Source organism: Hakea prostrata, chromosome 6 (assembly GCF_041222555.1).
Source record: "Hakea prostrata isolate BN-2017 chromosome 6, UWA_Hpros_2, whole genome shotgun sequence".
NCBI lineage: Eukaryota > Viridiplantae > Streptophyta > Magnoliopsida > Proteales > Proteaceae > Hakea > Hakea prostrata.
Window position 1 is genome coordinate 22,097,024 of NC_142605.1, and position 26,338 is coordinate 22,123,361.

Genomic DNA, 26,338 nt, shown 5'->3' on the forward strand with positions numbered 1-26,338 from the left:
TCCAAACCAGAAGTACATACAAGTAGTAACTTTGGATAACTTTGAGTTCTGGTTTCTGGGTTTTGTAAATTATCCGAAAGCTTTGAAATGTATTCGACAGTCACCTCCAATCTTATGTGAGCCAGTTCCTGACGCGTATCAACAGAAATTGACTCTCCCTTCCAGGAATTCAGCCAAAATTAAGTATGTAGATATGTCTCAAATCTCTATATCGATGTCGAGAAGTTAGCTTGAATGGTCTCCCAGATAATGATGATTCTTGGTGCCTGTTTGACTGCTCTTTCTGTGCCATATCAAGAAAGTTTCTGTTATGAATTTAATTGACATCTCCCAGAAATAGATCAGCTCCATCTACAAGTGAAGAAGTTCAAGAAATGTAGCACACCCATGAGAAGTAAAAAGCACAGAAGATATAACTTTTCTAAACCTTTATTTGATGCTATCTTTGTGGTGGGTAAATGAAGCTCCCTTGCAATGCATGATGCAATTACTTACTTTGGCTGTGGCATATCTTGAAGATTTACTGTGAAGCAGGTCTTAAGGTCCAGAATCCAAACCAGCATAATGTGAAGATTTTGGAGCCTTTTTCAGTTCCTAATCAGAGAAATGTCATGTGGTTGTTAACCAGTGCAAAGAAAACGTTGATCTAATTACAGTTAACAGGTGCATTCTCCACACAAATGATGGTAATTGGCTACAAAGGCAAGATCAGCTCTGTTTCAAGTAGATTTGAGCCAACACAGTCTTGCTGAGAGGTAATTGTTATACAAATTTAAACAGTAAAGAAGGAAACGTTGTGATGCAAAATTTAGTCCCTCAAAGCCTTGACTGAAGAAGCTTCAAGAATCCATTTTACTGAATTTGTCAAGCCTTTGTATATGGTCCCTGGAACCACTTCTCATTTTTGCTTCTTTTCTTCTAATGTAACGTTACTGCACGAATGTGTATAGGCTTTATGTTTATGTCGTCAATAAAACTTATGCCACAAAAAGCAGAGAAAATATTTTGTATCTTTCCCCCTTTGTTTTTGGGTAGAAATCCTTTTGATCTTTGAATGTGACGAAATTCCTTAAAGCTTTGAGTGGCTTAATCTAGTCTATTGTGTCCTTTTTATATAATTCACCAGGAAAGTGGCTCAAAAGGAAAATTTGGCCTACAAATCACTCTCCCCAGTAATGAAACAATTTCTATTTTTTTTAGGTGAAAAGGTAATGAGGCAATTTCATGAGTAAGAAAAGAAGGCTCAAACTCTTAAGAAAAATGAATGACCTGTAGAAAAGAGTTACCTCAACAGGGAGTTACCTTTTCCTAAAAACTCTCAATTTTTTTACCTTTCTAACCTAAATCTCTCTAATGAATCTGATGCATGGATATTTCTTATTTCAAGTAATGGAGATTTTTCTGTCAAACTGGTAAGAGAAGCCCTATCACAAATAAGAGCGATACCACATCCTAATACACTCACTTCTTGGTGGAAGTTCTGTTGGAAATTACCCCTACACCCCAAATTTAAGTTATTCTTTTGGCAACTCATAAATGCAGGATTACCAGTCAAGGAAACACTCGCTCAATGGACATCGATGACTCTAATATGTGGGATTTGTGGGAAGTGCGTGGAATTTCTGTGGCATGTTTTTCTATCATGTGACTGAATTTGAGCGGCGGGTCTTTTAGGCCCAGGATGGAAGGACTGACACACACATCCATTAGTGATCTCTGCAAAGCTTTCATGTTAGAGTTTGGGTTTGACAGATCTACTAAAAGATGGATGGTGTCTGTCTTTATAATCACTTGCTATTTTGTTTGAAAAGAGCAGAATAACAAAATCTTTAATAAGCTTACCCCCAACCCCAATACAGTGCTGAATAATATTTCAAGCTGGATTCGAGATCTAAACCTCAACACCAACATAAATGAGCTTCAAGGAGCCACACATAGTGGGACACAAATAATGATTCCTAAATCAAATATTTGTTTTTGTAAAAGTGTGACTAACTTAAGCTTTTCACCAATGTTGATGTGTGTAGGGGTACATAACACAGTACTAGGCAGTGTCGGATGGAGTGTGAGACTATTTTGGAAAGGAAAACTTAACAATGTCAATACAGGAGGACTTAGGAAGGGAAACATCATGGAGGCTCTCTTACGTGGGATGAAGGACGGGATAGACCAAGTGGAACTCTACAACATTCAAATAGAGGAGATCTGGTGCAATGAAAAGGAACTGCTTGATTTACTCTCACCACTGAATCACAATAAGTGGTCGACAGATTATGTCCCAATTTTGGTAGATATAATCTGTAATAGTAAAAATATTAATCTTAGGGCCTGTTTGGTTACATGAATCCAAATATTTCAAATCTCTGGATTCATGAATGCGAGATTTATACCCATTTGGTGGTGAAAATCTCTAGATTCATGAAATCTAGAGATTTATCTTTTTACACTAAAAACGTGAATCTGTAGATTTAGGGTATGGGGTGAAATCCAAAGATTTCATCCCTACTATAAAAACACTAAACATTTGCTCATTTACAAAAATCACAAATGAATCCAGAGATTTCATTACACATATTCGATTAACCAAACAATTAATTTTATAAATTATGACTCCATAGATTTGAAATATCTAGATATTTGAAATCTCCAGTTCAAATCTCCAGACTCATGTAACCAAACAGGCCCTTAAGTAGTTTATCCAAACCACACTCTCCAGCAATGGCTCACTTATATAGCATATGCATCCTCCTTAGAATATCAAAAGACACTAGCTGTAATGGATACTACTACTCTGTGTATTTGCATCCTAAGTAATATTAAGTTTTTATTCAGTATCAAAAGAAAAGAGTTGGGTATAGACCTTGATACCAAAAAAAGTTGTCTATTTATTGTGGTTGAGGTATGAATTTATTGTTTACACCCAAAACAGAATTTGAAATATGAATTATGCGCTTTGGTTACGTTCTAATACTGGAAAATTTATACCGAGCTGGGTTTACCTTCGGTTCAAGTCTTGACTCCGGTCAAAGACGGTCCGACCCCATGATTAGGTTCGGACATTCGGTCGAATCATTATAGCATGATGAGGAAGGAACCCTACAGCTCCAAAGATAAGCACAACCCCGAGGAATTCAGGATATGTGATTGAGTTATAAACAGCTACTGTTACTATGAGGAGTAGGCAATCGTGTAAATCATGGAAATTACCACTGATACGGGGGAAAGATCATGCCTTAAGAGGAAATTGTTTCCACCCCCGAGAAAAGGGGTAAAATCCTACAATCAGACGGCCACCAAGAAAGATCGTGGACGAATCCAATGATGGAGAACACAAGGTAAAACCTATATAAACAAGTAGCCTATGCACAGACAAGGTATCTGAATCATTTCCATTACTATCGTATTCGATTTCTACTCTGCAACTCGCCAGAGCTTTGCAATAAGTTCCTTAACTGACTTAGCCTTCAGAGGTGACCTCCCGACCCCCACGGCGGACCACGTCTAACAATGTTTTGCAGGTAATTCCTCAAGTATTTCAAGGCTGAGCAAATTTTGGACGCATCATGTTCAATGCAAAATGGGTTGTTTCATTTCATTTGGTCCATCAAATGAGACCTGAAACCACTTCTCAGGTTCTTGATGCTTTTGATTCTTCCACATCCAGGGGATTGGACAGCAAAGAGCAGAAGGTATAATCTTGAGCAGAAGAACATGCCCTTTTCAACCAGTAAGAAATATTTGAAATCTGTGGATATATATGGTTCTTCACAAAATTCTTGATTAATTCCCTCCGTAGAAATATCTTGGGTTTCTGCAGAAACCAGTCAACTTCTTGGTTAACCCAGAAGTACCAACAAATGTCTTGCTTAAACCTTAGTAGCAATGTCTTGTGTTTTGCAGAAACCAGTCAATTTATTGGTTAGTCCAGAAGCATTAACAAAAGATTAAAAAAATAGAGAAACTAAAAGATTTTGTAGGTGTGCAGCTTGAAAAGAAAAGTTTTCAGTTTCCCTTGCAAACTTTCGGTTGGGGTAGTTGATAAAAATCAGTGACTACTAGAAACTTCCCATATGTCCATGATATCTTTAGGAAAACAGAGAAATTTCTGACTAATCAGAGAAGTACGCTGCTTGCAAAAGCATAAAATATGTGGCTGCCTTATCCCCCTTTCAGTATCTATATCATATGAGGTGGCCACTATGAAAAGAGATCCTTAGTTTGCTTCTCTTACTAACCACACTACCTTCAACCTCAGGTTGAGTGAAGAAAGAAACGCAAAAGCCCTGCTTTACATATAAGCACACATGTGCATTGTCATTAATAGAAAGCTTTTTACAAAATTTCAAAATTTCTTAATCTTGGGGAGATCCACTGAACTTTTCCAAGTTCTTTGAAAATTCTTGGAAGGACTCAGTGCTTTTCTTTTTTCATATCTGTGTGGGTTTGTTTACTCCTGTTGATGAGCCATGGATGACACTGCAACAGAAAGGTGTGATTAACCACCTAATCTGTTCCTTTAAATACATTAGTGGGCTCTAAAGTTTGTTCAACCATTAAAGATATACAATGCTGATTCAGAGATAAGCAATCAAAATGTTTAAGTTTTCTGCTCTTTGAAAGTCGGCAATGTTGAGCTAACTGAAATGTTTAGACCTGATTGACTTTAAGATTTGTATATTGGGACCTCTTCAATGGATCTTCCATTTTTGACCAAGAAATAACAAGAATATAGATGTATCTGACAATGTCAATCTCCTGGAGACTTTATAGAGAAACAATGGTGGGAAGATAATGTTTCTGGTTACTTTTGCTCCCCTACTGCTCCTACCCGCTTTTCACATGGAGAAAGATTAAAAGTTTCAGTTTTCCGATCACTTGAAAGGCCATCAAACAGAAAATTCTGTGGGACCTTTTTATTTTTCATTCTTTATCCAAATCTCTGTCTTTATTGATGTTGATGACCCATAGATGACTTGGCAACACAATGCTGTGACTCACTCACCACCCAACCCTGTTCCTTTAAATATGCTAACCAACTGCAAGTTTTGCTCCAGCAGTTAAACCTGTAAGTTCATTTCTTTAGCTGTGGAGAACATTTGGGCCTTGTAGTCTCAGATTGAATATGAATTCTTTCAATATGAAGAACCAATTTCCAGACCAAGTCATCGGTATCCCAGTGAACTCAGTATCCTTCACGGTTGAAAAATCAGCAGAGAAGCATACAAAAGGATCAGAAACTTCGATTCCATATTTTATTTCCTTTCCAAATGAGTCCTCCAGATCCAAACAAAGTAATTAGTCTATGTTCTCTCTCCCTCTCTCTCTCTCCCCCTGGGTTAATTTACTAACTAGTTGCTATAATTTAAATATCTGAGCTATGCACTAAGATGGCTTAGCTTTGTCAATGCAGACAGATTTGAAACACTGATAGAACGGATCAATAAGCTGGGGAAAAAAGCCGACAGGTTCACACATGGACTCTGTGATCATGGTAAGCATCTTCATGCTAGAATTTAGTTATTCTCTCATCTCCCCCCCCAAAAAAAACCCTGTTTTTATTATTTTATGATAAGAACTGAGTAGTTTTTTTCTGAGTAATTTCACTAAAATTTACTGGAAGTGTTTTCTGAAATTTCTCTTCTGATAACTATGTTGATCTGAGCCAAAGGTTTCAATATTTTTTCTTCTCTAGATTAGTATTGCCATTAGAACAATGAACAGTATTTGAATGTTGTTCCAAACTCTTGAATTTTTACAGTTAAATTGGGGTCCAAGGTATCTGCAACTGTAAAGGGGAAGTTGAGCTTAGGTGCCAGACTTCTTAAAGAAGGTGGTGTTGAGAAGTTATTCAAGCAGATATTTAATGTTGGAGAAGGAGAGAAGCTATTGAATGCTTCCCAATGTTATCTGTCGACGACAGCTGGTCCTATTGCAGGGCTTCTCTTTATATCCACTGAAAACGTTGCCTTCTGCAGTGAGAGATCTCTTAAAGTCACTTTGCCAACACAAGAGATTATCAGAACACCTTACAAGGTAAATTCATGATAAAATTTCTGGAACTAATGATCCCTGAAGACATCTACTTCCAGCATTTTTGTAGCATGCTCTATTAGATGTTTTTTACTCAAACATGTTTTGTTATCTTATATAGGTCATGATTCCATTGAAGAATATAAAGGGAGCCAACCAAAGTGAAAATGTGAAGCACCCAAACCAGAAGTACATACAAGTAATTACCGTGGATAAATTTGAGTTCTGGTTTATGGGTTTCTTAAATTTTCACAAAGTTTTCAAGTATATTCAACAGGCCATCTCTGAATCTTAATTGAGTCAGTTCTGTCATTATAAGAACAGAGACTGACTGCTCCGCCCAGGAATTCAGCATTCGTCAAAAGTTTCATGTATATATTTCTTAAAGCTTTTAACGGATGCCAACCATCATTCGTGTGGACGAGTTATTACTCGATCTCCAACGAGATGTTGTTTCTTCGCGCAGGCCAACTGTTCTTGCAGTATGATATCATTGAAATTTCTGTCTTGAATTTGATGAGACCTCCAGAAACTAGAGTACCCTGTGTATGAGATCTGAGGGTCTAAAGAGAAGTGGGGGAATTGATCAGTTCTCAATACCAAAGAGAAGAGGTTCAAGACATATAACCATTCTCATGAGACACAGAACCACAGAAGGTAAATTTATATGGACCTCATGATCCAATCTTTCAGAGGAGGCCATCTGAAAGCTACTCCCAGTACACGGTATGCCTGTGGCTTCCGGAGAGGCTTTAGAACAACATGTGATTCTCAATCAGTCAGGAGAGAACAGAGTTCCAGTTTCAAAAGATATGTGCCTTCCCAATACAATTGATCATCATTGGCTGTGAAATTAAGAGATCAGCTATGTTTCAGAGTTAGCAAGGCCAAAACAGTGATTTGCTGAGATGGAACTGTCATATAATTTTAATGGCAAAAAAGCAAGTTGAATTAAAAAATTTAGCTGTGACCAAAGCCTGGATTGAAGAAGCATCAAGAATCCACCCTGTATATGGCTTTTGGAACTCTCTCTTTTTTGTTTGATGGAAACTATATTCACATGATTTCATGTATAGACTTCATGTTCATGTAAATGGAACTTGTATATATGCAACAGGAAGTGTTTGATATCTTTGGATGTAAAGGAAATAGCTTTGAGTAATTTGTGTTTAACTTAATCTAGTATTTTGACTTCAATGATACTGTTCCATGGTTCTGTTCTAATCTATTAACGAAAGAAAAGTTTGAAAACGAAGTTCACTTTTATTCTGGAAACACTTATAAGTTCTAAGTCCCTGCTTTGTACTTCCTTCTAGTTTCCCTTCGAAATCATCTAAGAGCAACTAATATATCTTATGGGTACTCACACTTCTCCCAAATATGACAGACAAAGGTCTATAGTCAAGGTAGTCGTCCACCACGACACTCGATAAATATTTAGGAATCACCCCATAGTAAGGATTCCAATTTTGACAATTGAGATTAAGGAACTTATACAAAATTAATATAGCTGCATTTTTGACCATATAACTTGTGAGTTGATCACGTCCCCCTTGGGTAGAGGGTCAAAGTGGAAGTGGAAAAACATGGGTGAGGTGGAGAGAATATGGTCATTTGCAATCCAACAATTCCCTGCAATTAACCATTAGGATTGTAACGTATGGCAATCATTTATCCAATAATCACAACTAACTACTCCCATTGAATTATTTGGGTTCACTCGTTATCAATGGGATCAAGGATATTTCCAGCAAGAAATATATCGAAGAGTTGGCAGCAGACTAGCCAAAAACCAAAGTTTATCTAAAGCTTTGTCTAAAATTCCTGAAAAATTAGCCTTTTATGATTTCTTTGGCAACAATCTAGCAAAAGGGGGATTGTTCAGAACAGGTTAATGGACAACGGGGATGGAAATAGCTGTTGGATTCGTCTTTAGATATAAAGAAGGACGTGAGCCTTTTGTATGCTCTTTGCCTACTTTTTTTGAAAAATTTCTTGCAGTTTTGGTAGACAGAGATGAAATTGTGAGAGTCGATGTTCCTTTCAGAAGGGAAGAATTGAAGTATTGTGTCGAACAAGTAGGCGTAATTGTTGAGTTCTATGATGATGAACTCAGTGGAGTTAGTTATAGTGATCTTGCTATTGTAAAAGAATATGCAAGACGCACTCAATTGGGCAAATTTTTTGAATTATATCGTGCTACTTTGAAATCTCACAGTGTTTTCGTAGCAGTCCAAGGGGTTGGTTTACTTTTGGGCATATTTCTTTTGCTTTGCTCTTCTTTTTCGGACACATTTGGATGGTGCTAGAACCTTGTTCAGAGATCTTTTTGCTGGGATTGACCCAGATTTGGATGCTCAAGTAGAATTTGGAGCATTCCAAAAACTTGGAGATTCAACTACAAGGAGACATGCAATATGATGCAGCATTGCTCTGGTATCTTTGTTTGATTTTTGCGATTTTAAGATAGGGTACTAGAAAAATCTTGATTTGAATCACCACCCTTTCTTTGACTCTTGCCCTTTCTTTATTTGGGAGATGATATGACACCAAATGAACAGGCATGGAAGCTATAATTATAAACCACAATCGAATCTATGGAAGCATTGGTTTATAACAACAATGAAAAGAACCATGAGATTGTTATTGGAGTCCACCCAAACTTTAACTATCACCAAATTATAACAATAATGGTTACAAAATTACTATCTCATCTTTAAATAAGACTAGAGGAACACAAAGTCATAGCCACATAATCACAAAATGGAAATCAAGAGAAAATGGAGAAAAGTCACTAAAGAAGGTTTTCCGTGAACTGTGGTAGAATAAAATTCTGACCGTTTGATATGAAATGCTAGGTATCATGACCATTCATTTCAAATTTCACCTCATTTTGGGAAAATCTCACCATTGGATTCACTAGAGAAACCAAACAAAAAAAATCCCTTCTTCTCTTTATGCTGCTGCTGCCTCTCTCTCTCTCTCTCTCTCTCTCTATTTCACAATTTCCTTTTGTGTGCGACACTTTGCTTTTTCAAACTGAAAAGTGAAACTTTCTTTTGGTTTTGTTCCTTTTTTCTTTTCTTTCTTTTAATGATGTTGGCCCCACATACTTAATGGGCTAGACCCAACAAATCTCCCCCACCGTGCCCATGAGGGAGGAAACCGTCACTTGACTCCTTACTTGGAATCCATGTGTACAAGCTCCATGCATACCTCAAACTTCTCTCTAGTAACAACCTTTGTCAATATATCGGAGGCATTTTTATCCGTGTTAATCTTCAACAAAACCTTCCACAACATCACACAACCAATGACATCTAACATCAACGTGCTTTGTGCGAGAGTGATATGTAAAGTTCTTGCTAAAATCTATTGCGCTTTGACTGTCAAATAGGCTACATACTTGACTTGTTTCAAACCCAATTCTCGGAGAAATCTTTTCAACCACAACATTTTTTTCCCTGCTTTTATAGCAACGATGTATTTAGCTTCAGTTGTAGACAAAGCAACACATTTTTGTAGCTAGACTTCCATGAAATAACTACACTTACAAAGTAAACAAGTAACCTAAAGTTGACTTTCTACAATCAAAGTCACCCGCCATGTTAGAATCAATATACCCTTGCAAGATTAGATCTGAACCTCCAAAACTCAAACACAATTTGGAACTTCCTCTCAAGTATCTAAAGATCCACTTTACAACTTTCCAATGATCTTTTCCTGAATTATCAAGAAATTTGCTTACAACACTAATTGTTTGCGCAATTTAGTGTAATGCAGATCATGGCATACATAAGACTACCAACTGCAAATGAGTAAGAAATACCTAACATTGCTTCTCTTTCTTGATTAGTAGATAGACATGACTACTTACTCAGTTTAAAGTGATTGGCAAGAGGTGTGCTTAGAGGCTTAGTACCCTGCATGTTAAACCTTTCAAGCACCCACTGAACATGTTTTTCTTGTGACAACCATAGCTTCCTAGCCTTCATCTCATGAACAATTCGCATGCCCAATATTTATTTGGCTAGCCCTAAGTCCTTTTATAGTCCTTCATATATATAAAAGGACTTGAATAGTTGTTTTTTTAACTTCTTAATCATGTTTGTATCTTGCCCAATGAACATACACAAGGATCTGTTTGAGTTCTCTGATACCCATTAGCCAGCATAAGTGAGTCAAACTTCTCGTACCACTGCCTTGGTGTTTGCTTTAGTCCATAAAGACTCTTATTTAACTTGCATACTAAGTACTCCTTCTCATTGACTTCAAACCCTTCTGGTTGCATCATATAAATTTCTTTATTTAAGTTATCGTGAAGAAATGCAGTTTTCACATCTAACTGCTCAAACTCAAGATCCAAGTTAGATGCTAAACCCAAAATGATTCGAATAGAGTTCAATTTTGCAACTAGTGAGAAGATCTCATTAAAGTCAATTCCCTTATTTTGTCCAAATCCTTTCACCGCCAAATAAACCTTGTGCTTCACTAGCTGCCCAGTTGCATCTTTCTTTATCTTGTGCATCCATTTATTCTTCAATTCTTTTATACCCTTATGAAGTTTTACCAACTCATAAGTATGGTCCTTATGCAAGGAATTCACCTCCTTCTGCATAGCTTTCATGAAACTAATTTTATCAGTGTGGGTCATTGTTTCTTGAAAGCTTTTAAGCTCCCCCTCATCAGTAAGAAGAACATGTTAGAATTGGGATACCTTTGTGTTGGTCTACGCTCTTTTGTGGATTCCTCATTTGAAGTTCTACATGCAACCTCTTCTTATGGGAGCTGCTCTCCCTGCCCAATTTTCTCATGCTTTTCAGAATCATCTATCACTATCTCTAGATCATCATGATCAACATGTTTATCATGAATAGATTCTCCTGCCAGAACATATGTAGGATCAAGTATAACATTTTCAACATGAATTCATAGTCTTCTCCAAGTGTGAAAAAATTTCAGCTTCACAAAATATTAAATCTCTGGCTCTGAAAGACTTCTTTTTTTTTTGGACCTTATAACTTGTACCAGAATTCTTCATTTCCATATCCCAAGAATATGCAAGGAATTGCCATACAACCAAAACACCTTTAGATGATAGTAGATACATCATTTTCTCTCCACACCCTTTCTAGAATATCAGACCCTAAAAGAGCTGGTGGAGACCTGTTCATTAAAGAACAAGCACTGCTAGCTGCTTCTCCCCAAAAATATTATGGTAACATAGCCATCTTCAACATGCATCTTATTTTGTCAACAACGGTTCAATTGTACCTCTTTGCTACCCTATTGTGTTGAGGGCTTCTAAGGATTGTTTTCTCATGTTTGATGTTATATTTGGAACAATAGCTCTTAAACTCTTTTAATGTGTACTTTCCTCGGCTATCAGTGCAGAGACATTTCAGAAGCTTCCCTGTTTCTCTTTTAGCCATGACATGAAATTCCTAAAATAATAGAATGTTTGGTATTTTGATTTCAATAAAAACAACCACACCATTCGTAGGGGTTGAGAGTGTCTAGATCTAGACCAAATAGAGAAGAGGACACGAAACCCTTTGGGGTGAGCGGCGGTCTCATCATCGGTGTAGTAGATGTAGGATGGAACGGGTAGATAAGGAAGGCTTAAGCTGGGAGGCAACATGATGGGGGATATGGTTTTAACCAAGTGAGCTTAGTCCAAGGGTCTGGGTGAGATGAGTTGTAGATATGATTCCAACTTCCAAGTAGTAGTAGAGAAGAAAAAATATTCTCTGGAGGAAGCCAGAGGAATTTCTCTTGAGGGCTGAGCAAGAGAAGGGATAGGATAAAGGAGAAACCACATAAGATCAAGTTTCGAAAGAAGGGCTTTTTTTCAAGGGGTTCTAGTCTGAATTGGACCATGAAAGTTGAAGCTTGGCTTTTCGGTCTAGATTCATTTGATAATTGAACACCGAAGTGAAATCATCCAGTCCCAAGCACTAGGTTTTCCCAGCTCGAGATGAGGGTACCCATTTGACAACATTTCTGTTTCACAATAATTTCCCTATTTTAAGGAATTCTTTGATCCTATCTTCACATTCTCTTATTGCATGCGTGTCTTCAGAAATTCTTGAAGTAACAATTTCTTGCCATATTCAACTATAAACAATTTTGGCTTTCCAGAATTTACCCCGTTCCATCTTTCCTTAATCTGAATGAACTCAAGCTTTATTTTTTCTGATTCTCTTCTTGTTCATGTTTTCTTCTGTTCTGTATATATTTCTTTCTCACTTGTCATCCATAACTATGCATGATCAGTTAACTTGAGTTCCATCGACGAAGGTGGCTGAGGGAGAATCTGAATGAAAAGCTAGCTAGTCTGTCAAAGTCAAACCATGCATGACAAATGAAGGTGAAATCTAACAGGAAATTTAATTCACAATTCAAACAAATTAATGCCTCTGAGGCTCTGATATATAAATAATCTCATAGGTAACACAGACTCCATATGTACAAATCCACAAACTTTTTCTTTCTCATCACATCCAGATATAAAAATAAAAATAAAACCACTGAGAAAAGGAACGAAAAAATATTAAAAAGAAAATATGAAACATGTGAAGAAACTTTAATTTGAACTCCAAGTCTTTCAAATATTTATTTATTATTTATTTATTACTAACTAGCTAGTTACTTCATGGATCACATGATTTACAATCGCAAGGTTTGCCAGCAGGAACATCACAGAAACATCCAAAACGTGTGCAACTAGCAATACATGTGCAACACATTTCAGAACACACACTCTTATCATCTCTTCTGCAACATTTGCATTTAGTACACCTCTCTATATTCCCTGTATGTCCACGAAGTCCTTCATTGTAGTAGATCTGACGTTGCATCAGTTCAACAGATACAAACAATTCTTCTTCTGTTAATTAACCCAAATTTAACAGAATCATGAATTACGAATAGAACACATATAAAAGAATATTTAAGGCATACATTATATGTATTTATCTATATTTATATACAAGAGAGCGAGATTGTCTTTGTTACCTGAAGAAGTATTAGTAACATTAGTAGTATTGATTTGGCCGACCAATAGAAGAAGCAAAGCTACAACTATTACTCTTGTTGCATCCATTGTTGCAGAGGATTGAATGGTATTGTATGCAATTTGGGGCTTTGTTGATGGGAGAAGCTCAAGAATGCTTTGGTAAGATGCATGTCTAGTGTTTTTATAGTGGCGCAATGAAATCTCTAGATTTCACCCCATACCCATAAATCACAGATTCATGTTTTTAATGTAAAAAGATGAATCTCTAGATTTTATGAATCCAGAGATTTTCAAAACCAAATGGGTATAAATCTCAGATTCATGAATTCAGAGATTAATCTGAGATTTGAGATCTCCAGACTCGAGTAACCAAACAAGCCCTAACCAAATATGTGGAATGAAATCTGTGGATTCATTTGTGATTTTTGTGAATGTGCAAATATTTAGCGTTTTTATAGTAGGGATGAAATCTCTGGATTTCACCCCATACCCATAATCTACAGATTCACATTTTTAGTGCAAAAGGATGAATCTCTAGATTTCATGAATCTGGAGATTTTCACAATCAAACGGGTATAAATCTTGAATTCATGAATCCAGAGATTTGAAATCTTTGGATTCATGTAACCAAACATGCCCTTCATACATTTTTACAAGCAGGTTCTCCATCCTAATCAAATTTGTGAGGCCTAAATCATTGGGACAGAATTGGTAAGATTGTCCATTGACCTTGAAGATTTTGCTACAAATCATTTCCTAATTTGAATTATTTTCAGAAATTCTTCCATATAGATTCTCCTCTCTCCACATTAATTAGACACGTTGCCTTTTGAGGCTTGAATCATTGTGATAGAATTGAAAAGATTGTCCCTTGACCTTGAAGATTCCGCAATAAAATCCCTTCGTATTTCCAATTTTCTAGAGAATTTCCGAGATTATCAACTAATTTAGCGCAATAAAATGAATAATCATCAAGGTCTTGCCGATTTTGAAATTTTTTTGCCCTATTTGGCATATGTCGTTTCATCTAGGGTTTTCGTTTTGCCGAAATTTTGTATCATGAGAATATGTGTACTTGAAATCAAAAAGTCAAAAGTCATGGTTAGATAATCTTTATAATTCCTAAATTGCATTTAATACCTTGTGACTTTACAATACAGCCCTAAACCCCTTTGGAAATATATATATATTTTTTAATATGTTGTGTTTAAAACAGATTTACTTCGTAAGGTTCTTTAAAAGAAGTTTTACTCCTTATAAAAGGAATATGATGGATAGCAAAAATCATTGTGAAATTCAAATTAATTTTGACAAAAAATTATTTGAGCTTGAATTTTGAATTTATGAGTAAATTATTAAGAAAATTCGAATTTACTCCTAAATTTAAAATTCAAATTCAAATTCAAATGCTTTTGCCAAAACTAATTTGAATTTTTATAAAGACCTTTGCTATCAATTATATTTTATTCATTTCAGGAATAAATATATTTTTTAGCAACCTGGTGAAGAAAATTCTTTTTTAATTCAATGTATCAAGGATTTTATGCATGGGATTAAGGGCAATAAAGTCACAAGACATTAAGGGCAATTTAGGGATGATGAGATTATCGGAATTCATACCATTGTGCACATTCAAGAGACATTTCTCTACCAATTTGAGAATGAATAACAAAGGGAGAATTGAAATTGACACTCAATTGGGTTTTACAAATCTAAGGGTAAGAGTGAAATGGGCCTAAAGATTATATGAATCAAACAGCCATTTCCGCCATTAGAGGTGAAACCTGAGGGTAGTTTTGCTTCTTCTTGCCTATATATATTGCCCTCTCCTTTCTTGATGACAGCTTGGGAATAAGAAGAGTGTATAGGAAAACTTAAATATCATAGAAGGAAAGGATGTGGAGAATGGTGAGTTGAGATTCTGTAATTTGGTTTAATTGTTATAAATATCATGGTTCTTGACATCAAATTACTTAAAAATAAATAAAAATCTACCCATGAGGAATTTCTTTTTTCTTTTTTTCATACCATTTTATATAATTGATTGAGGGTTAACAAGAAGAAGAATGACATTGTCTTTTTCCAATTAAACGAAGTCGACTATATCAATTTTTATCTTTAATTAGTCTTATTTAAAGTCATATTAGATACAAGTATTAAGTTATATATATCATTTCTCACCATTTCTCTTAAGGTCATACTATGTCTGCGGCTAGTTTTTCTTATTCCTCCGCTTTTGATTAAATCTTTCTTTACCCAAGGGCTTTCAAAGGCATTCATTGAATGTACCCGGGCTAACTTAAACAATTTTCTCAAAACTTATCATTTCTCACAATTACTCTAAGTCAGGAAGGCCTTAATTGAATGTGGTTATGCCATCTTGATGATTTTCTCAAGGCTTATCATTTCCCAGAGTTCCTCTGAGTCTAGCTCTAATATGGTTATTCGTTACCTTTTTTGTGTTTTGGGGAGGAATTTGATCGTTCTTTACCTTAATTCTTCCTACTTTTGCCACTCATGCATCGTTGCTTCCTTTCTTTTAGCTATATTGAGTATATCAATATGATGCTTGTTAACAGCCAACACCTTACACTATACATCATAGCTGGTCGTATGATAGTCCAATGGAACTTTTACTCTAGTAAATTCTATTTGATCATTTTGTCGTTAAGGTTGTTTTTGCTCAGTATGATGAAATTTTTTATCTTTATACTGGTATGATGGAAATTTGAGCTTTTTGTTGGTAAGATTTATTTGTCCTAATATGGAGGAAAAATGGATTATGCGTCAATGTACAAATAGAGTTCCTCCCGAGGGGAGTGGGGTTCAATTTCCAATTGAAATATTAGTACTACCACCCCTATGTTGAATCCTGGCTCCGCCTGATCATGTCCTTTGATTGATAATAAAGAAAACACAATCTTCTCACATCTAATCAATAATAAGCATTATTCTCTGTGGCATTCATTATTTCAAATCTGTCTATGATTGTCACTAGAAAAAGTGACTGACTTGTCAAATGCATCTAACCTCTTTTGCTAAAATGACAGAAAAGAGAAAAAAGAAAAGAAAAATTGAATAAAATTGATTTTTGGAAAATTTTCTCATCACATGTTGAGACCTGTATAAATACCACATAGTGCTTAGTATCTGCCGGTTGTAAAAGTAGAATGTTTGGAAGTTTTATTAAGAATAATTTTTCCCATGGCGACAGTGACTAACAAAATGTGACTTTTTAATCAATGTTAGAGGCAAAAATGGAAGATAGTGGAAGTTTGGGTGGACTCCGATAACAGTTCCGTAGTTTTTTTCCCTTACAGGTTTTTCCACGTTAAGAAATTCTTGTGTTTGTGATAGTTTATTTGTTGAATACTTGATCCATTACAATTGTGTTTGTTATTTTAATTTACACTAGCATATTGTTTAGCCTCCCATCAGTAAGGGCCTCTTTGGTTACTTGAGTCTGTAGATTTCAAAAATTTAGAGATTTCAAATCTACAGATTTCAAATCTCTAGAGTCATGGTTCGTAAAATTAACTCTTTGGTTAGTTTGAATTTTTGGAATGAAATTTCTAGATTTATCCTAAAAAATATTTATTGAATTATGGTTCAAATCTTTAACGCTTTGATAGTATGGGTGAAATCTCTGGATTTCACCTCATACCCATAAATCTACAGATTTACGTTTTTAGTGTAAAAATGTGAATCTCTAGATTTCATGAATCTAGAGATTCACACAACCAAACACGTAAAAATCTCCCATTTGTGAATCCAGAGATTTCAAATCTCTGTATTCGCGTAACCAAACAGGCCCTAAAATAGTGGATCAAGATCTCGAATATTGTTCGAATTGTTGGATGTTACAGTTAGATTGGGGCCAAGGCATCTGCCACCATGAAGGGGAAGTTGAGGTTGGGTGCCAGAATTCTCCAAAAAGGTGGTGTTGACAAACTATTCAAGCAGATCTCTTAAGAAAAATGAATGACCTGTAGAAAAGAGTTACCTCAACAGGGAGTTACCTCTTCCTCAAAGCTCTCAAATTTTTTACCTTTCCAACCTAAATCTCTCTAATGAATCTGATGCATGGATATTTCTTATTTCAAGTAATGGAGATTTTTCTGTCAAACTGGTAAGAGAAGCCCTATCACAAATAATAGCGATACCACATCCTAATACACTCACTTCTTGGTGGAAGTTCTGTTGGAAATTACCCCTACACCCCAAATTTAAGTTATTCTTTTGGCAACTCATAAATGCAGGATTACCAGTCAAGGAAACACTCGCTCAATGGACATCGATGTCTCTAATATGTGGGATTTGTGGGAAGTGTGTGGAATTTCTGTGGCATGTTTTTCTATCATGTGACTGGACGAAAAGAATTTGGGCGGCGGGTCTTTTAGGCTTAGGATGGAAGGACTGACACACACATCCATTAATGATCTCTGCAAAGCTTTCATGTCAGAGTTTGGGTTTGACAAATCTACTAAAAGATGGATGGTGTCTGTCTTTATAATCACTTGCTATTTTGTTTGAAAAGAGCAGAATAACAAAATCTTTAATAAGCTTAACCCCAACCCCAATACAATACTGAATAATATTTCAAGCTAGATTTGAGATCTAAACCTCAGCACCAACATAAATGAGCTTCAAGGAGCCACACATAGTGGGACACAAATAATGATTCCTAAATCAAATATTTGTTTTTGTAAAAGTGTGACTAACTTAAGCTTTTCACCAATGTTGATGTGTGTAGGGGTACATAACACAGTACTAGGCAGTGTCGGATGGAGTGTGAGACTATTTTGGAAAGGAAAACTAAACTATGTCAATACAGGAGGACTTAGGAAGGGAAACATCATGGAGGCTCTCTTACATGGGATGAAGGACGGGATAGACCAAGTGGAACTCTACAACATTCAAATAGAGGAGATCTGGTGCAATGAAAAGGAACTGCTTGATTTATTCTCACCACTGAATCACAATAAGTGGTCGATAGATTATGTCCCAATTTTGGTAGATATAATCTGTAATAGTAAAAATATTAATCTTAGGGCCTGTTTGGTTACATGAATCCAAAGATTTCAAATCTCTGGATTCATGAATGCGAGATTTATACCCATTTGGTGGTGAAAATCTCTAGATTCATGAAATCTAGAGATTTATTTTTTTACACTAAAAACGTGAATTTGTAGATTTATGGGTATGGGGTGAAATTCAAAGATTTCATCCCTACTATAATGATTTCATCCCTACTATAAAAACGCTAAACATTTGCTCATTTACAAAAATCACAGATGAATCCACTGATTTCATTACACATATTCGATTAACCAAACAATTAATTTTATAAATTATGACTCCATAGATTTGAAATATCTAGATATTTGAAATCTCCAGACTCATGTAACCAAACAGGCCCTTAAGTAGTTTATCCAAACCACACTCTCCAGCAATGGCTCACTTATATAGCATATGCATCCTCCTTAGAATATCAAAAGACACTAGCTGTAATGGATACTACTACTCTGTGTATTTGCATCCTAAGTAATATTAAGTTTTTATTCAGTATCAAAAGAAAAGAGTTGGGTATAGACCTTGATACCAAAAAAAGTTGTCTATTTATTGTGGTTGAGGTATGAATTTATTGTTTACACCCAAAACAGAATTTGAAATATGAATTATGCGCTTTGGTTACGTTCTAATACTGGAAAATTTATATCGAGCTGGGTTTACCTTCGGTTCAAGTCTTGACTCCGGTCAAAGACGGTCCGACCCCATGATTAGGTTCGGACATTCGGTCGAATCATTATAGTATGATAAGGAAGGAACCCTACAGCTCCAAAGATAAGCACAACCCCGAGGAATTCAGGATACATGATTGAGTTATAAACGGCTTCTGTTACTATGAGGAGTGGGCAATCGTGTAAATCATGGGAACTACCACTGATACGGGGTAAAGATCATGCCTTAAGAGGAAATTGTTTCCACCCCCAAGAAAAGGGGTAAAATCCTACAATCAGACGGCCACCAAGAAAGATCGTGAACGAATCCAATGATGGAGAACACAAGGTAAAACCTATATAAACAAGTAGCCTATGCACAGACAAGGTATCTGAATCATTTTCATTACTATCGTATTCAATTTCTACTTTGCAACTCGCCAGAGCTTTGCAATCAGTTCCTTAATTGACTTAGCCTTCAGAGGTGACCTCCCGACCCCCACGGCGGACCACGTCTAACAATGTTTTGCAGGTAATTCCTCAAGTATCTCAAGGCTGAGCAAATTTTGGACGCATCATGTTCAATGTGAAATGGGTTGTTTCATTTCATTTGGTCACATCAAATGAGACCAGAAACCACTTCTCATGTTCTTGATGCTTTTGATTCTTCCACATCCAGGGGATTGGACAGCAACGAGCAGAAGGTATAATCTTGAGCAGAAGAACATGCCCTTTTTAAGCAGTAAGAAATATTTGAAATCTGTGGATATATATGGTTCTCACAAATTTCTTGATTAATCCCCTCAGTAGAAATATCTTGGGTTTCTGCAGAAACCAGTCAACTTCTTGGTTAACCCAGAAGCACCAACAAATGTCTTGCTTAATCCTTAGTAGCAATGTCTCGTGTTTTGCAGAAACCAATCAATTTATTGGTTAGTCCAGAAGCATTAACAAAAGATTAAAAATAAATAGAGAAACTAAAATATTTTGTTGGTGTGCAGCTTGAAAAGAAAAGTTTTCAGTTTCCCTTGCAAACTTTCGATTGGGGTAGTTGATAAAAATCAGTAACTACTAGAAACTTCCCATATGTCCATGATATCTTTAGGAGAACAGAGAAAATTTTGACTAATCAGAGAAGTACGCTGCTTGCAAAAGCATGAAATATGTGGCTGCCTTATCCCCCTTTCAGTATCTATATCATATGAGGTGGCCACTATGAAAAGAGATCCTTAGTTTGCTTCTCTTACTAACCAAACTACCTTCAACCTCAGGTTGAGTGAAGAAAGAAACGCAAAAGCCCTGCTTTACATATAAGCACACATGTGCATTGTCATTAATAGAAAGCTTTTTACAAAATTTCAAAATTTCTTAATCTTGGGGAGATCCACTGAACTTTTCCAAGTTCTTTGAAAATTCTTGGAAGGACTCAGTGCTTTTCTTTTTTCATATCTGTGTGGGTTTGTTTACTCCTGTTGATGAGCCATGGATGACACTGCAACAGAAAGGTGTGATTAACCACCTAATCTGTTCCTTTAAATACATTAGTGGGCTCTAAAGTTTGTTCAACCATTAAAGATATACAATGCTGATTCAGAGATAAGCAATCAAAATGTTTTAAGTTTTCTGCTCTTTGAAAGTCGGCAATGTTGAGCTAACTGAAATGTTTAGACCTGATTGACTTTAAGATTCGTATATTGGGACCTCTTCAATGGATCTTCCATTTTTGACCAAGAAATAACAAGAATATAGATGTATCTGACAATGTCAATCTCCTGGAGACTTTATAGAGAAACAATGGTGGGAAGATAATGTTTCTGGTTACTTTTGCTCCCCTACTGCTCCTACCCGCTTTTCACATGGAGAAAGATTAAAAGTTTCAGTTTTCCGATCACTTGAAAGGCCATCAAACAGAAAATTCTGTGGGACCTTTTTATTTTTCATTCTTTATCCAAATCTCTGTCTTTATTGATGTTGATGACCCATAGATGACTTGGCAACACAATGCTGTGACTCACTCACCACCCAACCCTGTTCCTTTAAATATGCTAACCAACTGCAAGTTTTGCTCCAGCAGTTAAACCTGTAAGTTCATTTCTTTAGCTGTGGAGAACATTTGGGCCTTGTAGTCTCAGATTGAATATGAATTCTTTCAATATGAAGAACCAATTTCCAGACCAAGTCATCGGTATCCCAGTGAACTCAGTATCCTTAACGGTTGAAAAATCAGCAGAGAAGCATACAACAGGATCAGAAACTTCGAGCCCATATTTTATATCTTTTCCAAATGAGTCCTCCAGATCCAAACAAAGTAATTAGTCTATGTTCTCTCTCCCTCTCTCTCTCTCCCCCTGGGTTAATTTACTAACTAGTTGCTATAATTTAAATATCTAAGCTATGCACTAAGATGGCTTAGCTTTGTCAATGCAGACAGATTTGAAACACTGATAGAACGGATCAATAAGCTGGGGAAAAAAGCCGACAGGTTCACACATGGACTCTGTGATCATGGTAAGCATCTTCATGCTAGAATTTAGTTATTCTCTCATCTCCCCCCCCCAAAAAAAACCCTGTTTTTATTATTTTATGATAAGAACTGAGTAGTTTTTTTCTGAGTAATTTCACTAAAATTTACTGGAAGTGTTTTCTGAAATTTCTCTTCTGATAACTATGTTGATCTGAGCCAAAGGTTTCAATATTTTTTCTTCTCTAGATTAGTATTGCCATTAGAACAATGAACAGTATTTGAATGTTGTTCCAAACTCTTGAATTTTTACAGTTAAATTGGGGTCCAAGGTATCTGCAACTGTAAAGGGGAAGTTGAGCTTAGGTGCCAGACTTCTTAAAGAAGGTGGTGTTGAGAAGTTATTCAAGCAGATATTTAATGTTGGAGAAGGAGAGAAGCTATTGAATGCTTCCCAATGTTATTTGTCGACAACTGCTGGTCCTATTGCAGGGCTTCTCTTTATATCCACTGAAAACGTTGCTTTCTGCAGTGAGAGATCTCTTAAAGTCACTTTGCCAACACAAAAGATTATCAGAACACCTTACAAGGTAAATTCATGATAAAATTTCTGGAACTAATGATCCCTGAAGACATCTACTTCCAGCATTTTTGTAGCATGCTCTATTAGATTTTTTTTTTACTCAAACATGTTTTGTTATCTTATATAGGTCATGATTCCATTGAAGAATATAAAGGGAGCCAACCAAAGTGAAAATGTGAAGCACCCAAACCAGAAGTACATACAAGTAGTTACTGTGGATAAATTTGAGTTCTGGTTTATGGGTTTCTTAAATTTTCACAAAGTTTTCAAGTATATTCAACAGGCCATCTCTGAATCTTAAGTATGTCAGTTCTGTCATTATAAGAACAGAGACTGACTGCTCCGCCCAAGAATTCAGCATTTGTTAAAAGTTTCATGTATATATTTCTTAAAGCTTTTAACGGATGCCAACCATCATTCGTGTGGACGAGTTATTACTTGATCTCCCACGACAAGGAATTGATCAGTTGTCAACACCAAAGAGAAGAGGTTCAAGATATATTACCATTCTCATGAGACACAGAACCGCAGAAGGTAAATTTATGCGGAGCTCATGATCCAATCTTTCAGAGGAGGCCATCTGAAAGCTACTCCCAGCACACGGTATGCCTTTGGCTTCCAGGGCGGCTTTGGAACAACATGTGATTCTCAATCAGTCAGGAGAGAACAGAGTTCCAATTCCAAAAGATATGTGCATTCTCAACACAATTGATCATCAGCTATGTTTCAGAGTTAGCATGGCCAAAACAGTGACTTGCTGAGATGGAACTGTCATATATATATATATATATATATATATTAAATGGCAAAGAAGCAAGTTGAGATCAGCAATTTAGATGTGACGAAGCATCAAGAATCCACCCTGTATATGGCTTTTGGAACTATCTCTCTTTTTTGTTTGTTGGAAACTCATTTCAAATGATTTCATGTACAGACTTCATGTTCATGTAAATGAAACTTGTATATATGCAACAGGAAGTGTTTGATGTCTTTGGATGTAAAGAAAATAGGGTTGCCAACGCAAAACTGTTCTAGTGGTGAAACCAACACCTCTTAGTGAAGAGGTCGTGGGTTCGACTCTTGTTGATGCATATTAATATCCTTATCTCCGGCTTAATAAAGCCCCTTTGTACCGAAAAAGAAAATAGCTTGAGAAATTTGTGTTTGTTATAAATAATATTGATTGTGGATATACATCATCCCCCAATAGACAATACTTCTAATTGAAGATCTCAATCACCTCAGCATACAATCTTGGTGATTCACATTCCCATCTTAATTGAAGATTACAGTGATCTCAACACACAATGTTGGCAGTCAATATTTCTATTCCATGCACCTTCTATCTTGGGCGGCAATTTATCTTTCCATATCAAGAATATCTTATTGTGTGCAAGAATCATATATTGTATTTCCATATCAGAGTAGATGCTCTTTCTACTATAAATATGTAATGCACTCAACTGAATGAATCACTTCTGATTGATCTTGTTCTAGTTTTCTTCTTTCTCTCTTATATATTATCTTTATTTTATAACACGTTATCAGCACGATTCCGCTCAAAGAACGAATCCGCTCGAAGTATTGCGTTTTGAGAAGAAAGACAGCAGACTATGTATCATTATGTTTTATATTCCAAAGTAAAAAGAATGATCGACCTCCTCGCACGTTTTTGTAAACAATGGAGTTTACCTTGTTCATCTTGAAATGTAAGTGCATCATGATAAAAAGGTATGTGTTTTATTGAATCTAAGAATCAATCAAATAATAAGATATTATGTTGCTTTAACGATTGTGGTTTTATTTATTGTATATAGTGGTTGCCAGCTTTGCACCACAAATATTGTTAAATGCACCTGAAGTTGCAAGATTTGAAACTGTAAATGAATACAGTTCTACAGATGCACATGAAGTTACAAGATTTGAAAGCAGTAAATAAGTACGATTCTGAGATGCATTTGAAGTTGCAAGATTTGAAACTCGTAAATGAATACGATTCAGAGATGCACATGAAGTTGCAAGATTTGAAACTGTAAATGAATACAGTTCTACAGATGCACATGAAGTTGCAAGATTTGAAACTGTAAATAAATACAGTTCTGCAGATGCACATGAAGTTTCAAGATTTAAAAGTTCTATAGTTTTTGAATTAATTCTCTTTTGAAATTATAAGGAGAAAATATTATTCATGAAAATATTCCAGCAAATTTTCAAGTTTCAGATTTGTTGTTACAATAGTAATATTGTAAAAGGAGTTTTAAGAAATACTCTGAATGATATCATGCCTATTTGTGGCTGAGTAAAATAATGGACTATTAATGGAAAGTCATGAAGCTCGTCTTATTGGTTCTGTTCCATTCCTTGAAATGAATACAACAATTCATGATATGCCTGAAAGAAGGCAAAATTAAAATTTTGGTCATGACTATGGAAGAGGATGAGACAAAAGACGGAATAATTACCGTCATTATTATGGAAATAAATAAGAGAATAATAAGGATTCTCAATATAACAATTCAAGGAGTGAAGATAATATTTATTACCGATGTGATATGAAAGCCATTAGACATGTATCTGTCGTATTTCACAATATTTAATTAAGCTTTGTCAAGCCTTAATTAAAGAAATAAAAATAATGTGGAGATAAATTGGATTTTTCAAAATCATGATACTTGAGCAATTTTTGCCTATAAAAAAAAAATGATGATTTTAATGGCTTCATAGATACTACACATCTAGATGCTACAAACTCCTTTGAAGATAATAGTTGAAGATTTGGTTATGGTTATTTTATTTGATGACACGGAAGCCAATGTTCATACAAGAATTGTTAGTACAACATTGATTGGAAGCTTCGGAAGAGCTAATCTATTATTATCTGGGAGATAAAATTGGCTATGAATAATTCATTATTTTGTAGTAAGTCTCAAAGAGACTTATTAAGTTTCAAAGCTATTGGCCAAAATGATTATCAGATTGAGACTATAAATAATGGTATAAGTAAATATCTATACAAAGGTATTAGATATTTCTCCCAATTTGTACTACACGAATATCGCATGGTTGAAACACATGCTTGGGTAAATCAAATGAACATTGATTCCAATAATTTTATTATTTGACATGACCGGTTGGACAATCCGGATCAAGTATGATGCGAAAAACTATTGAAAATTCAATTGTCATCCATTGAAGAACCAGAAGATTTTTCAATTAAGTGAATTTTCTTGTATTGTTTGTTCTCAAGAAAAATTTATTATTAAATATTCACCAGCTAAAGTTGAGATTGAACATTCTACGTTTTTAAAACGTATAGAAGGTGAAATATATGGGCCCATTCATCCATCATGTGGACCATTCAGATAATATATGATTTTAGTAGATGCATCTATAAAGTGGTCACATGTATGTTCATTATGAACTCGCAATTTGGTGTTTGCGAGATTGTTTGCTCAAATAATGAGATTAAGAGCATAATTTATGGATTATAAGATAAAGACAGTTTGTCTTGATAATGCTGGTGAATTTACATCTCAGGCTTTATGATTATTGTATAACAACTAAGATCACAGTTGAATAGCATGTTGTTTATGTTTATATCCAAAATGGTTTAGCAAAATCATTTATTAAATGTCTCCAATTAATAGCTAAACTATTGGTTATAAGAACAAAGCATCATTTGTATGCATCAGGCCAAAAGGTTGTCATAAATTCTCCCTATTACAATTGGCTTATGGTCAGAAGCCAAATATTTCTCATCTTAAAATTTTTGGATGTGCGGCTTACGTTCCAATTGCTCCACCACAACGCACAAAGATGAGTCCCAAAATAAAGTTGGGAATATATGTTGGATATAAATCTCCTTATATAATTCAAAATATTGCTAAGGATAGGAGATTTATTTAATGCAATACTTGCTGAGTATTATTTTGATGAATTAGTTTTTCCAACATGAGGGAGAGAGAATAAACAGTTGGAAAAAGAGATTGATTATATGCATTATCATTATCTCATTAGATCCTCGCACTGAGCACTGTGAACTTGAAGTTCAAAGGATAATGCAATAAATATTATAAATCAACTGCCAAATTTGCTGACCTGCTAAGAGTTATTAAATCTCATATTCCAGCTGTAAATGCTCTAATTAGAATTGATGTCCCAGCAGGACAATCTATCAGTGCAAATGAAATTAAACGTGGAAGATCAATCGGTTCCAAAGATAAAATCCTAGAAAAAGAAAGGAGCAAATGATCAAGATGGTCATAAAATGGAGACAATTGATTATGAAAATCCTGAAGACATAACTTTCTATGAAACCCCAGAAGAGGTTCAGGTACCTGAAAATAATGAAGAGATCTCGATTAGTTATGTCATTGCAGGAAAAAGATGGAATCGAAAAGATAAAGTTGTCGACAACATTTTTGCATATTATGTTATTGTTGAAATAATACAACAAGACGAGGATCTTGAACATAAATTTGTTGATGAATATAAATCAAGAAATGATTGGCCAAAATGTAAAGACG

General features: G+C 35.5%; 2 protein-coding genes across 2 annotated transcripts; both read left to right on the forward strand.

Moving 5' to 3' along the window:
• The first annotated feature begins 5,064 nt into the window (after positions 1 to 5,064).
• Positions 5,065 to 7,200, forward strand: LOC149012626 (GEM-like protein 4). Its single transcript, XM_089158884.1, has 4 exons — positions 5,065 to 5,291; positions 5,411 to 5,491; positions 5,759 to 6,033; positions 6,152 to 7,200. Exons 1-4 carry the CDS (start codon positions 5,123 to 5,125, stop codon positions 6,323 to 6,325), a joined length of 699 nt encoding a protein of 232 aa, XP_089015010.1. The 5' UTR covers positions 5,065 to 5,122; the 3' UTR covers positions 6,326 to 7,200.
• A 13,649-nt stretch (positions 7,201 to 20,849) lies between these two features.
• Positions 20,850 to 22,954, forward strand: LOC149012627 (GEM-like protein 4). Its single transcript, XM_089158867.1, has 4 exons — positions 20,850 to 21,076; positions 21,196 to 21,276; positions 21,545 to 21,819; positions 21,940 to 22,954. The coding sequence occupies exons 1-4, from the start codon at positions 20,908 to 20,910 to the stop codon at positions 22,111 to 22,113; spliced, it is 699 nt and encodes a 232-aa protein (XP_089014993.1). The 5' UTR covers positions 20,850 to 20,907; the 3' UTR covers positions 22,114 to 22,954.
• Positions 22,955 to 26,338: the final 3,384 nt, after the last annotated feature.